The sequence below is a fragment of the Camelina sativa genome, chromosome 9, assembly GCF_030686135.1.
Source record: "Camelina sativa cultivar CO46 ecotype springtype chromosome 9, ASM3068613v1".
Lineage (NCBI taxonomy): Eukaryota > Viridiplantae > Streptophyta > Magnoliopsida > Brassicales > Brassicaceae > Camelina > Camelina sativa.
This window is the reverse complement of record NC_141888.1, coordinates 30,252,999-30,266,886: the sequence shown is the minus strand read 5'-3', so window position 1 is coordinate 30,266,886 and position 13,888 is coordinate 30,252,999. Positions and strand designations below refer to the sequence as shown.

At 34.5% G+C, this 13,888-nt stretch overlaps 2 protein-coding genes across 5 annotated transcripts; one reads left to right on the top strand and one right to left on the bottom strand.

Annotated features, from left to right (window-relative positions):
• Positions 1–141: 141 nt before the first annotated feature.
• Positions 142–2,712, top strand: LOC104711968 (uncharacterized). The gene is made up of 7 exons (XM_010428753.3): positions 142–622; positions 840–1,016; positions 1,117–1,266; positions 1,362–1,463; positions 1,819–1,889; positions 2,008–2,075; positions 2,210–2,712. Exons 1-7 carry the CDS (start codon positions 344–346, stop codon positions 2,443–2,445), a joined length of 1,083 nt encoding a protein of 360 aa, XP_010427055.1. The 5' UTR covers positions 142–343; the 3' UTR covers positions 2,446–2,712.
• Positions 2,713–2,848: 136 nt separating this feature from the next.
• Positions 2,849–7,525, bottom strand: LOC104711966 (serine/threonine-protein kinase ATG1b). Of its 4 annotated transcripts, none has more exons than XM_010428751.3 (13): positions 6,818–7,525; positions 6,432–6,549; positions 6,275–6,333; positions 5,971–6,035; positions 5,685–5,778; positions 5,526–5,606; positions 5,318–5,426; positions 4,906–4,978; positions 4,459–4,829; positions 4,005–4,369; positions 3,663–3,909; positions 3,498–3,568; positions 2,849–3,296 (listed from the first exon to the last, which is right to left on the bottom strand). In XM_010428751.3, exons 1-13 carry the CDS (start codon positions 7,067–7,069, stop codon positions 3,072–3,074), a joined length of 2,130 nt encoding a protein of 709 aa, XP_010427053.2. In that variant the 5' UTR covers positions 7,070–7,525; the 3' UTR covers positions 2,849–3,071. The 4 variants fall into 4 exon arrangements, with proteins under 4 accessions (XP_010427053.2, XP_010427054.2, XP_087321033.1 ...); XM_010428752.3 differs by having other exon boundaries at positions 4,005–4,366; positions 6,818–7,402; XM_087464907.1 differs by having other exon boundaries at positions 4,005–4,366; positions 5,971–6,016; positions 6,818–7,357.
• Positions 7,526–13,888: the final 6,363 nt, after the last annotated feature.

Genomic DNA, 13,888 nt, shown 5'->3' with positions numbered 1-13,888 from the left:
CTCATTATAAACCGGTTTAAATTATTTAATCAAATTTGTTTTTTTTTTTTTTTAATTATTGTCTGAACCAACAAATGTTGCGAGGTGTTTGACCAAAATACCCTTCTGCCTTCACCGACCAGGTTTTAGGGGTTTTCCTATAGGGTTTACTACCTTCTCCATCCATGGTTTGATTTATTTCAAATCTCCGATCGCAAAATTCAAACAAAACCATTCTCCACGTTTGATTTCTTTTCAGTCTCCGGTCGCGAAATTCAAATACAAGAGAGATTCTAATATAATTGATGCGAATTCAGCCGAATCATCCACAAAGTAATCTAGGAGGAGAGATAGAGAAACCAATATGGAAGCTAGAGTCGGTGTAGTGGTGGAAGGAGGACAGAGAGCTCTTAATACGGCCACCGCCACCGCCAGCGTTGTCGACGCCGGAAACAGGAAGCTTCTGTTACAGCAACAACCGCAGACTCAGACGCAAAGCTGCCATCACCAAAGTAATAAACAGTCGTTGAATCAGCAGCAAGGGCATTTCGGTACCGTCGAGCGACTTGTCGCCGGAGGAATTGCCGGCGCTTTTAGTAAGACTTGCACCGCTCCTCTTGCTCGCCTCACCATCCTGTTTCAGGTACTCTCTTCTTTTTTTTTACAGCTTAGTTAATGTTGAGGCATCTGAGTTTTGATGCTTGTTTGATTTGGTTGTGTGCGGGCTAGTGTAAGGATCCTTAAATGAAAGATAAAAAAGGAAACTTTGACTTACCCTGTAAGGACTTTATTATATGAATGATTCGTGAGGTTTGAGGAATGGTATGATTTTGTTGTTGTGTTTGATATGTTATCTTCAGATACAAGGGATGCAGTCGGAAGCTGCAATTTTGAGCAGTCCAAACATTTGGCATGAAGCTTCCCGTATTGTCAAGGAGGAAGGTTTCAGAGCATTTTGGAAAGGAAACATGGTTACTGTAGCTCATCGGCTTCCCTATGGCGCAGTTAACTTCTACGCATATGACGAATACAAGAAAGTGAGTGCGTTCAAGTCTCTTTTATTTTAGACTGTGGTCTGATAGCTGTTTCATGCTGATTCGTCTCTCAGACTTGCCCTTGCCTTTTTTTTGTTTACAGTTCTTCAAATCAAATCCAGTCTTGCAGAATTATAAAGGAAATGCAGCTGTGGACACTTCTGTGCACTTTGTAAGTGGTGGCTTGGCTGGACTAACGGCTGCTACAGCTACCTACCCTCTCGATCTTGTAAGGACACGGCTCTCTGCACAGGTAATTGTGTTATCAAATTTTATTTTAACTCTTGACATAAGCAGTGTTATTTGTCTTCCCTTTTCTTGAAAGCATTTTTATTTGATCCTTTCCAGAGAAAGACAATCTATTATCAGGGTGTTGGGCATGCCTTCCGTACCATTTGCAGAGAAGAGGGAATTTGGGGTTTCTATAAAGGACTTGGTGCAACATTGTTGGTACGTTTTATTTGCTTACCCTTGTTCTTCTGAATGGACTGTGTTGATTGTTAACTCCTTGGTAGTGTTGAATTAGTCGGTATAGGTAGCCGTTTAGCCAATACCTCCCACTGCAATTTTCCTTAAGGTGCCTGCTAGTGTAGATGGGAGTGTCCTAGGTGGTCCAAATATCCAATTAGGCTGTCTAAATAGGTGGTTAAAGCACATGATAAAGGGACGTATATGTACTAAGAATTTTAATCCTTGTGTAAGCTGTTCAGTTAAGAGTATAGATATGATCTCTTGATAATGCATACCATGCTGAGGATCAAAATGGCTTATCTTTAAGCTTCTTGGTACATCTTTTAAATTGCAGGGTGTCGGTCCAAGCCTTGCAATCAGCTTTGCAGCGTATGAGTCTTTTAAAACATTTTGGCGCTCTCATAGGTAAATGCATCTTTATTTTGGGATTTGAATATCAATATTATTGCCTAGTGAGTTTGTATGTCCAATAAAAGTCGAAATTTATCCTATCATAATACGTTTGTCTTCAAACTTGTTTCAGGCCTAATGATTCAGATGTCACGATTAGTCTTGGTAGTGGCAGTCTCTCCGGAATTGTTTCCTCGACAGGTTTCTTATCTGATCTCTCCCTTCTCTCTAGTTACCATAGCTTAAGTAACTCAAGAAAATTAGATGAGTCATGGCCTTTTTGGTATATACATTACATGAAAGTTTTGTTATATTAAAATCGATAACTTTTGTAGCGACATTCCCATTGGACCTGGTGAGAAGAAGAATGCAGTTAGAAGGAGCTGGTGGGAGAGCGCGAGTGTATACCACGGGACTCTTTGGAACATTCAAACACATATTTAAGACAGAAGGCATGAGAGGGCTATACAGAGGAATCTTACCGGAATACTACAAAGTGGTTCCTGGTGTTGGCATTGCCTTCATGACATTCGAGGAACTTAAGAAGCTCTTATCATCTGTCCCTCATTAATATTGTCTTATATACTTTAGTGTAAGCTGCTTTATAGAGTTTGGAGAAGAAGAAACAGAACACAATTTTCCCTTCGGTAGTAGTTTTTTATTATCTTCCGGTGTATAGTAGTAGTTGCAGTTTTTTAGGTGTTAAGATCTACAATTTTTTTTACTCATCCATTAGCATCTGTCACTAGATAACAATTTTGCCTCGTTCGAGAGCTCTGTCATTGATCCAAGCTTTATGCTCTTTGTATCTCTTAATGAGTAACAATTTTGATGTCTACACAATTGCGTTTTCGAATGAGTGACATTGTACAATGTTTCGCTAAAACAAAGCATATTTGAGAAATTACAAATGAAAGTTCAATCATCGACTTGGCAATATATATTAGAGTATCCTTAGAGCATACATGGAAATCTAAACAAATTCATGTCAAGTATATTAAAATTAAATGAATCTGTAGAAACAATTGATGAGCGTCACAACAAAGAGAATGTTACAAGTCCCTCCGGATTAACCCCAAAAGAATTAAGAATAACTTTTCCATTTTTGGCTGTACAATTAAATGATTACAATTTACATACACTTAACAAACAGACAAGAGACCAGAGAATCATTTCAGATTTGTTTGTTCCTCCTTTTCATTGCTTCTGAGGATATGAAGTTCTTCTATGTGATTGAAGATGTTTTAATCTGCTTATGAGCGAGTCAATATATGTTCTGATTCGATACCGTACTGAGTTTGTGAGTGTTAAAGGCGGATTGAGAATCAGAGTCTGCGCCTCTACTACTAGGAAGACTAGCAAACGCACCGCTTTCGAGTAGAGGTTTCCTGCGTTCTCTGCATCTCCCATCACTTCATCTACCTGCAATTGTCAAAACTCTGAATTCTCAACAAAAAGAGGATTTTTCTACTCTTTAAAGACTTAAACCAAAATCGTATCAAACAAACCAATTCACAAAAATCAAAAACCGGGTTGGGCACTCCTAGTTGTGAATGAATGTAGATAACAAACAGCAATAACCAGATTCGTTTGGGATTTTTCATCAAGGAAATAGAAACTTACTCCTCCACTTATGCCGAGAGTAAGAGCTGCTTGAAATATTATCTCCATTGCATCCGGCATCTTTATTTTATCTGCAATGATGTTCTCTGTATTTTAATGATTCTGATTAATAATAAAAAACGAGAGATTGTCTCAGCAGTTTGGTTACTCCAAGAAAATGCGTACCAGATTCAATAAACTTGGCAAGTTCTTCAGCACGCTCAACCTCCTGGACAAATTCTTTCTGAATCTGAGACAATATCTTCTCTGATCCTTCGTGGCTGATATTTCTTCTTACTCTGTTAATGTCTTGGCGCAGGTTTCCTTCTGTACCCGAGACTGCCTGAGTATGACAGATATGCAGTGCTTGATTCCAAATTGCAAGAACCACCAGTTGGATCGAGAAAGCTTCTAAATGCTTACCAGTTTCATCCTATGATAAAAGAATCATGAAAAGAAAAAGCTCAGAAACTCAAGTTAGCAAGATTTTGTGCCAAACTTTATATAACTACATTTCGAGTTGCTTACCCTTTCATGAACCAATTCTGCTACTGCTGCTGCACACTTTTGTAAAGACCGGATTCTTGTCAAACTGTTAGTTGATGGCTGTTCAAAAGCATCTACAAGATCCAGAGAGCCATGGGAAGTACCCGGGATATAATTCTGACTCTCCAAGCTTCCAAATCGACTAATGTTGTTGCCAGTGGCACCAGCTATTGGCATAGGAGCCGTTAAAGTAGATACATTTCTCTTGATGGACTCTACAGGAGGAGAATGTGATTTGAATGGGTAATTGAAAGGCTTCGGAGAACCAGACGAAGATGATGGTATATCAACCGGTGGTCCAGATATCAGAACATAATCTTGATCCATTGAGTCTGGAGAATCCCCTACTTCAGAACGAAGTATATTAGAAACTGAGGCATCTTTCCAAAGGCAATTTTATTTTTATGGGCTAAGCAAATTATAGAAATTTGATTACCTCTTCCTTGAGTACTAAGTGATCTGGTATCAAGCAAGCTTGACGGTTTAAATTGGCTTCTATCTGATAATCTATGGCCTTCAAACTTGAAATTAATGGTTTCAGCTCTATGACTGACTCTACTATATCTGGAAGTAAGTTCCATGTTTTTCAAAGGACTAGATGCTGCCTCCCTTCTCTCAATACTAAATCCGTAAGATGACTTCATCGGAGAAGTATGTTTAAAAGATGAAGGACTTCCCTCAGGTCCACTAGAATCATCATCTAAAAAGAACGGCAAACAGTCTTCTTGAGAAATGTCATCCATATTTCTTGAGGGACTGCTACCAGATGAATGAAAATCATTCATTGTTTGTGAATCTAATCTACTTCTGCAACATCAATCATCATCAATAAAACAGTTTGAACCACAAATTATAGAAGAAACTAGTCTAGCACCGGATCTACCTTGTGAAATCATATGATTGTTTGCCCGAAAGAAAAGGATGATGAAAAAACTCTTCAAACGTCAAACGTTCCACTGTCAGACAGAATATTTCCACAAAAGAAATGTTAAAAACTAACAAATAAGGACCCTCGAAGCACTTTTAAGGGTAACAAACACATAGACCTAGGAGATGAAGAGAGCTTAATGGTAAAACCTCCATATAAAATCAACACCCAGAGTGTTTAAGACACACCCAACTTTTACTGGACATTTTCAAATTTTTTGGCCATACTTTTTAACAAAACAAAAACTGTGACCATGACAAAAAAAACTAAAATAGCCCGACTTGCCCATTCTCTTGTTACTTTTTCAAAATTAAATTGACCCACATATGCTAATAGAATCTGGAAGTTTATTTACAAAGATGCTTACCTGGATTACGACGCAGTAGCTTCTGGCATAGATCTTTACAGTCAGTACTCAAATCTCTACAGTCTACTGGAAAATGTAAGTCAGTAGATCTTATAATGTTCTGGAGCAACTGTGGACATTAGATGGAGATCATGTTAGCCGATAATGCATTCACCGAAACACAAACATTTACATATTTTAGATCTTCATGAAACTTGATATACAAAACCTGAATTTGACTGTTTCCTGTAAAAGGGGTTCTGCCAGTCACAAGTTGAAATAATATAGCACCAACACTCCAGAGATCTGCCTGTGTGTCAAGGAAGATTATAAGCAGGATATATGGTATAAGAATGACCTAGGTGGCATATAGAAACAAAAGTCGCACCTTTGCATCATATTTTTGAAGCTGCATAATCTCTGGGGCCATATACAGTGGTGAACCACATAAAGTTTCTGCCAAACCCCTAGGCTGCAACGATCTGAGCTAAGAAAGGGTGATGTTTAAGTGCAAATTATAAACTCAAAGGGGTGTAATAAGAATGCTAAAAAGAAAGCAATTACCTAAAACTAGATATATAGATACAAGAAAAGCAGAAGGAAACCATAAAAGACCAACTCTGACCATCACATCACACTAATTGTTTGTGTAACAAAGGCGCTGACGACAGTACCTTGCAAATCCAAAATCAGCAATCTTCAGAGCTGCATCAGTATCATCTGTGGATAGAAGAAGATTCTGTTTCAAGAACGAAAGAACCTTAGCAATCGAATTTCAATTTCAGGGAAAAAACTCTATCTCTGCTAGTGAGAAAGAAGAAAACATATTTTAGTGGAACCTAAAAGATTATACTTTCTACAGCGTCCAGAGTACAACCCTTTGAGAGAAAAAATCATTTAGCAAGGGCTCTGTCACGTATTGTCATGATCTAATTGACAAGAGAAGATCATATCAGGGTTTTGAGTTATCAGACATACCTGAGGCTTTAAATCACGGTGAATGATATTATTGTCACGAAGAACTTGCAAGCCAGCCGCTATTAGCCAAAAAAAAATCCGATTAAAGAGTGAGAATGCGATTCTACAGCTTCCAAACAAAACAGCAAATGAAGAAGAATCTTTCGCAGAGTTTTACCTAACTGCAGCATAAAATGCTTAGCAGTAGCTTCAGGAACACTTCCATGTTTGTGAATATACATAGACAAATCACCTCCTTTACAATACTCCAACACCAGATTTATCTTCCCAGGAGCCTATATAATAAAAACAGAAAACCAATCTCACCACAATTAGACCTTTCTACAGTTTAAGCATTTACCATTTCCTACACAAATGATCATCTTCGGATCTCGAAAGTGCTAAGCATCTAATAAAGCTAACACATTTAACAATCTCACCGAGAGAGCAATGGCAGCTTATACGAGCTACATCATTCCATATCCTGACTGCTCTCTAGTTCTATGCTTACTAGACAACGAAAGAGAACTCACTCAAAACAACAAGAGAGAAATATAAAAAAACCTCGATCATGTCGATAAAGCGGATGATGTTAGGATGATTAATCTTCCTTAAGATAATAATCTCGGACATAAGACTCTCTTGCAACTTCTTATTAAGCCTAGCCATAGCGATCTCCTTGATAGCAACAACGGTGCCATGGACAAGGTGCCTCCCTTCCCAAACCACAGAAAACGAACCCGACCCGATTTGTCGACCCACCGCGTAATCGCCGATAACCCTTCCGCTTCTCCCCGCCGCCGCCGACTGAGCCATTTTTTTCCTCCGGACGAAGGAGCAAAAAAAAATCAACTCCGGAGATTCGAAATTGAGCTGCAGAAAATTAAAATCTTCTTTTTGGGATTTTCTCTAAAACCCGCTTTGAGTTGAAAAATAAAAGAAGAACAAGAAGAGGATTTAATTTTAATTGAGGCGTATTCAGATAAAATGATGTACGATATGACAAGAAGAAATGAAAGATTTATTAATTTGAAATTGAATTCAGTATGCAAAATGTTTTTTTTTTTTTTTTTTAATTATTAATTTACAAAGGAATCAACTTGTAAAATGACGCCTCTGGTTTTTATATTTATTTATACGTTCAGAGATGATGATGATGATGATGATTTGTGTAATTAATTTAAAATTACGGCTGAGTGGACATAATGACAGGATGATTAGTGGTCTTAATCTACGAACGCTCATCGCTACAGCCTACAATGCCTACCCCAATCATCTTACAATTGTAATCATATTTTACCTTAAACAGATCTATAAATTATTATTATTCAATTTTTTTTACAAAATATTCAATTTTTAAAATAAATTAATACTCCCTCTGTTTCATATTAAGTGTCATTTTTGTATTTTTCACACAGATTAAAAAAATCATTAAATTTTCTGTTTTACCTTTTATAAATACTAGGATGTCGGCCCGTGTATTGCCGCACGGGAAAGTAAAAACTTGAAATGATTAACATTATTAATTTTACATTTCAAGTAAAAAACGGAACAAAACATTTGTTGGATCAAAACATTGCAACTTTATATAAACAAAGAGTAACAAAAAGGTGTGAAATAAAAAGGTGTAAAAATTATTAGATGTGATCTTTGAAATACTGAGGTACAACAAAGAGGTGTAAACATAGAGGTATGAAATAAAAAAAAAGGTGTAAAAATAAATAGATGTGATTTTTGAAACATGGAGGTACAACAAAGAGATGCAAAACTTAAGAGGTGTAATTTTTGAAAGATGGGGACACGACGAAAAGACACAATTAATAATATGTAACTGTTGGGATCATTAATAATTTTAAACCGTTAGATGGAAAAGTGGAACTAATCTCATCCATTGGATTAAAGTTGACACAAAAAAAGTGGGTTTGCTATTATATATTTAAAAAATTAAAAAAACACTTCAATAAAACAGTTCTTCAGTTTTACTTATTAACTTGTAAGTTTTGAAAATACTCAGTAAACAATTTTTTGAAACTTGTTTATGTTGTCCAGAAAAGTTTCTATATAATAAACAAAGAGGTGTAAGACATAGAGGTGTGAAATAAAAAGGTGTAAAAATTAATAGATGTGATCTTTGAAACATGGAGGTACAAGAGATGTAAACATAGAGGTGTGAAATAAAAAAATTCGTAAAAATAAATAGATGTGATTTTTGAAACATGGAGGTACAACAAAGAGATGCAAAAATTAAGAGGTGTGTTCTTTGAAATATGGGGGTACGACGAAAAAACACGATTAATAATTTGCAACTGTTGGGATCATTAATAATTTTAAACCGCTAGATGGAAAAGTGTGTGCGGTTTTCACTAGATTGAAGTTTATACCCGTATATCCACCATATATTAGGAATTGATTTCCCACTTATGTCTATGAATCGGTACCATCATGTTCTTCAATCAACAACAGCAAAAACGAAGTCGATGTGGTGAAACATGTGATAATAATATCTCACCTTTTGATGTTTTCTTCTTTGGGTTAAACACTAATTTTAGAAATTACTTGCATTTTCTTTTTTTTTTGGCAGATTCCAGATCACTCTAAAAGTGACTGTTATACATTATGTTTTTAAAAAATTGTATATACAGATTAATTAGAAAGTTATCAAAGAATAAATAAGTTACCTTTAGTAGATCTTTTCTTTCTAACTTGACTTGTCATTTGGTCGTGCTTACGCTTTCTAGAATTTGATTTTGTGTTGTCACAAGTATGTCTGACTTTTTTTTCGACACTCTCTATTTCCATGCTCACTTGTAATATTTCTATATATTATCAAAATGTTTGATACCCAGAAAGTATAAGAAATTAAAATTCAACTAAAATTTTAAAAACTTTATTTACAAAAGAATTGAAACTAACCTGGATCATTTATATCTAATGGACATCCTACATTTAAAAAACGATTTTTACATTTATACCATGTTTGTTAAAAAAAAAATAGGTTAAATAATAGAACATATATAAATTTATAATTATACCATGTTTGTTAAAAAAATTTGGCTTAGCATCACTGCATATCATTGTGCCTCTCGTATCTTGGTTTTGGTTTTTCCAGAAAGTCAAAAAATAAAATCTGCACATTGAGAATTAAAAACATTAGCCATGCAAAAAAATATAGCACGCGTATTTATTCAACGAATCAAAAACATGAAACGGAAAGGCTAAAAATATTGAAGAGACTAAAAGTTTACAAAACTAAGATTAATGTATGAACTTAGTAGTGTCGACTAACAATAATAATAATCTAACCGAAGAAACACTACAGGTCAGTGAAAATATTAAATTACCTTGAAGTAGAGATTGATGCTTGTTAGTTAAAAAACACTTCAATTAAACAATCTTTTAGTACTCAGAAAACAATTTTTGAAACTTATGTTGTCCAAAAAAGTTAATATATAATAAACAAAGAGGTGTAGGACATAGATGTGTAAAATAAAAAGGTGTCAAAATTAACAGATGAGAAACATGGAGATACAACAAAGAGGTGTAAGACATAGAGGTATGAAATAAAAAGGTGTTAAAATTAAGAGGTGTGATTTTTGAAAGATGGGGGTGTAATGAAAAGACATGAATAATAGGTACAACAAAGAGGTGTAAGACATAGAGGTACAACAAAGAGGTGTAACATATAGAGGTGTGAAATTAAAAGGTGTAAAAATTAATGGATGTGATTTTTGAAACCAAGAGGTACAACAAAGAGATGCAAAGACTAAGAGGTGTGATTTAAAAGGTGTTAAAATTAAGAGGTGTGATTTTTGAAAGATGGGGGTGTAATGAAAATACATGAATAATATGTACAACAAAGAGGTGTAAGACATAGAGGTACAACAAAGAGGTGTAACATATAGAGGTGTGAAATTAAAAGGTGTAAAAATTAATGGATGTGATTTTTGAAACCAAGAGGTACAACAAAGAGATGCAAAGACTAAGAGGTGTGATTTAAAAGGTGTTAAAATTAAGAGGTGTGATTTTTGAAAGATGGGGGTGTAATGAAAAGACATGAATAATAGGTACAACAAAGAGGTGTAAGACATAGAGGTACAACAAAGAGGTGTAACATATAGAGGTGTGAAATTAAAAGGTGTAAAAATTAATGGATGTGATTTTTGAAACCAGGAGGTACAACAAAGAGATGCAAAGACTAAGATGTGTGATTTAAAAGGTGTTAAAATTAAGAGGTGTGGTTTTTGAAAGATGGGGGTGTAATCAAAAGACATGAATAATAGGTACAACAAAGAGGTGTAAGACATAGAGGTACAACAAAGAGGTGTAACATATAGAGATGTGAAATTAAGAGGTGTAAAAATTAATGGATGTGATTTTTGAAACCAGGAGGTACAACAAAGAGATGCAAAGACTAAGAGGTGTGATTTAAAAGGTGTAAAAATGAATGGATGTGATTTTTGAAACCAGGAGGTACAACAAAGAGATGCAAAAACTAAGAGGTGTGATTTAAAAGGTGTAAAAATGAATGGATGTGATTTTTGAAACCAGGAGATACAACAAAGAGATGCAAAAACTAAGAGGTGTGATTTTTGAAAAGATGGGGGTGCGACGAAAAGACACAATTAATAATTTTAAACCGTTGGATTAAAACTGGAACCAATCTTATCCGTTAAATTAAAAGTTGACACAAAAAAATGGATTTGCTTTTATATATAGATATTATTATTTTTTCTATTGGTCAATACATTAAATTGGTAGGGATAAAATTAGAAAATTTACCAAACATTTATATTGGAAATACAAAATGACACTTATTTTGTAATAAAATATTCAGCCTAAAATACACTTAATATGAAACAGAGAGAGTATATGTTTACTAGGTAATAAGCAAGACATCATGTGAAATTGTGAACAAAGATTTGTTGTTCTCGATCATAGTAAGATACTTAAATTATTGGTGTCGGTTACAAAACAAACTTCAATGTATATGGCTCATTGGATGTATCGGTTTCATAATTCACGGCAACAAATATGATGATAAAAAAATAATAATACAGATGGAGTATAAAACATTTTAAAATGAAGTGTGAAAATGGGATTACGTGTACATTGATATAAATGTATCACCCAAAAGAAAAAAAGAAAAAAACAATGAAGGAAATAGCGTAAATAGTACACAAGAATTTTAATATTTAGGAGCCTAAATAATAAGCAAGCAGCTATGTATATAGCGTGCCGTTGTAGAAAGCCGACTAGCTTTTTTTTCTGATTGATTGTGACTTAGCCCCTCTTTTGCTTAATATTTCCAGCCGTTGATGACTTTTCCAAAATCCCTTACTTGTGGGTTTTCGAATTGGGTAATGTACCGATAAACGCCTTAATGGTCCTAGGTTCGAATCTGGAACATGGCAAACTTTGCACGTCAATATGTCCTCTATCTCTCTCTCTCTCTTTCATGATTGGTCATCTGTTGTAATGTTGCATGTCTATATCCATGATGCCATTGATCGGTCCGTATTATTCTCTAATACTTTGAGGTACAGATAGTAGAATATTCATAATCTTATTGGTTATTGCCAATATTGACTTTCGGTACAGAAAATAGCATGCCGTCGGTAATTTTTGACTTTAGTATATATGATGAACTGATCTCACTCAATTGGTAACATTGCGTTTTTTATTTTTTTCTTGGGGGCATAATTGTGTTTTTTTCTTCTCCATTGGCCCAACAGAGAGATTCATAAGCAGCCAATTTGACTAAAAAGTATTGTGGGAGTAACCAAATTTATCTATATATATTTTTGTTGTTCTGTTTCCTTCAAAACAATGTTCATTTTCGATTATGTGATTAATCTTTTATTAATGGTGATACTAAGGGTTACCAAGTTTTGGTTACTGGAGGATATTCATTTTCTCTCTCTTTTAAATGCATTTACATTCTCTTGATTTTCTTTGGAACTTTTTTTTGGGTCAAAAGATTTATATTCCTTATTATGATATTTACAAGAAATTCACATACCACTCATACGGAAAAAAAATATAAGGACGAGCTCATAAGAAATCAAGATCGAAGAGAGACAAGAGTAAACAAGATGTCTTCTTCATCAATTCATCTCCAAATCACATTCTCGGGGGCATGATTGTGTTTATCTTCTCCGTTCGCCCAACAGAGAGATTTATTATAAGCAGCCAATTTGACTGAAAGTCTTGTGGGAGAAGTCAAGAGAAAAAAAAAACTGTGAAGCTACCACCAGCCTACCACAATATTTATCATCAGTTATCACTAGCTAAGGTAAACATGATTTGAAAGTTTACAACTAATTTGTTTTTTTTGTTATATTCTCATAAATCAACCCAAACCAGCAAACCACATCTACATAAGTTCATTTTAATCTTTAATCTCAAGCATAGTATCAAACGGAGAAACCTTACATTCCTTCTAGAAAAAACCTAGTGCGTTATATTTTAAGACATATGGAATCATGTTTATTTTTTCTTCTTTATTCCTCATGTTCTTTATTTTTTTTTCTTCATGTCTTTGTAATTCAAAGTTAACAACACATGTTTCATATTTCATAACAACCAACATTGTTATCTTTCTGGATTAACAACAATAAATTCTTATATTTCTATCATCTTAATGGTAACTTTCTTCTTCTTATATAAAGATGAGTATTCGTTTTGTATCATCTATATATAGTTTCTAACTTACTTTTTGATCGAGAGTTTTCACAATTCCGACCAACGACTTGTTGGGAGTACGAGCATCCAATCTAATAAAGGGCTCCAGGGTTATATACATTATATAACCAATTAATCAGGTAAGATTTTTTGGTTGAGGTTCGTTTTAATTAGTTATTATTATGTTGCACAAAATGAATGATGTTATCTCGCACTTGAAAAAACTAGTATTAGATCCTGAGTACTAATTACTAATTAATTATAAACTCAACGAACAAAATATTATTCGATCTGGCAAAATCATACTAAATATATAAAAGCAAAAAGGTGATCAAAAACATATAATAAAATCCCACATGCCCACAGATCATTCAACCGCACATCCCATCATGCTTAGATATAAAGAATCACAGGTCATTTATACTCTTCGAACATGTTGGTCTCGATTCCTCTTTCTCTATAAATAAAAACACATCATTGTGGATACGCAAATCTCTACGATGTTCCATTAATCTTTAACTTTTTGCCGAAATAAAAATGAAATCTTCAAGGCTTTTGGGAGGTTTTTTAGAGCTGTGATAATTAATGACAAGCAGGGGAATATATATTGCAGGAACACAAAAGAAAAATGGAGAAATTCTTGAAGGTGGCACAATCATTTGCATTTGTTTGGGGATTCATCTTGCTGGTGGCTCTCGTGTGTTGCTGCATCAGCACTAAACCTAATCGCGAAAAGGATGATGATACCGGTTGCGCTGCTTGCGAGGGAGGACATGCTGGATGCTAGTCAATATATAAATCCTCTTTTTTGATCTTTCACTTTTCTTCTTTGTTGATCTTCTGGTAGATTTGTACGACAACATCGTTCATGGCTTATCTTTTTCATAATTACAGATATAATTTTTGTAAGGTTTTTTTTTATACCCTTTTTAATAATATAGTAGAGAGTCTAGA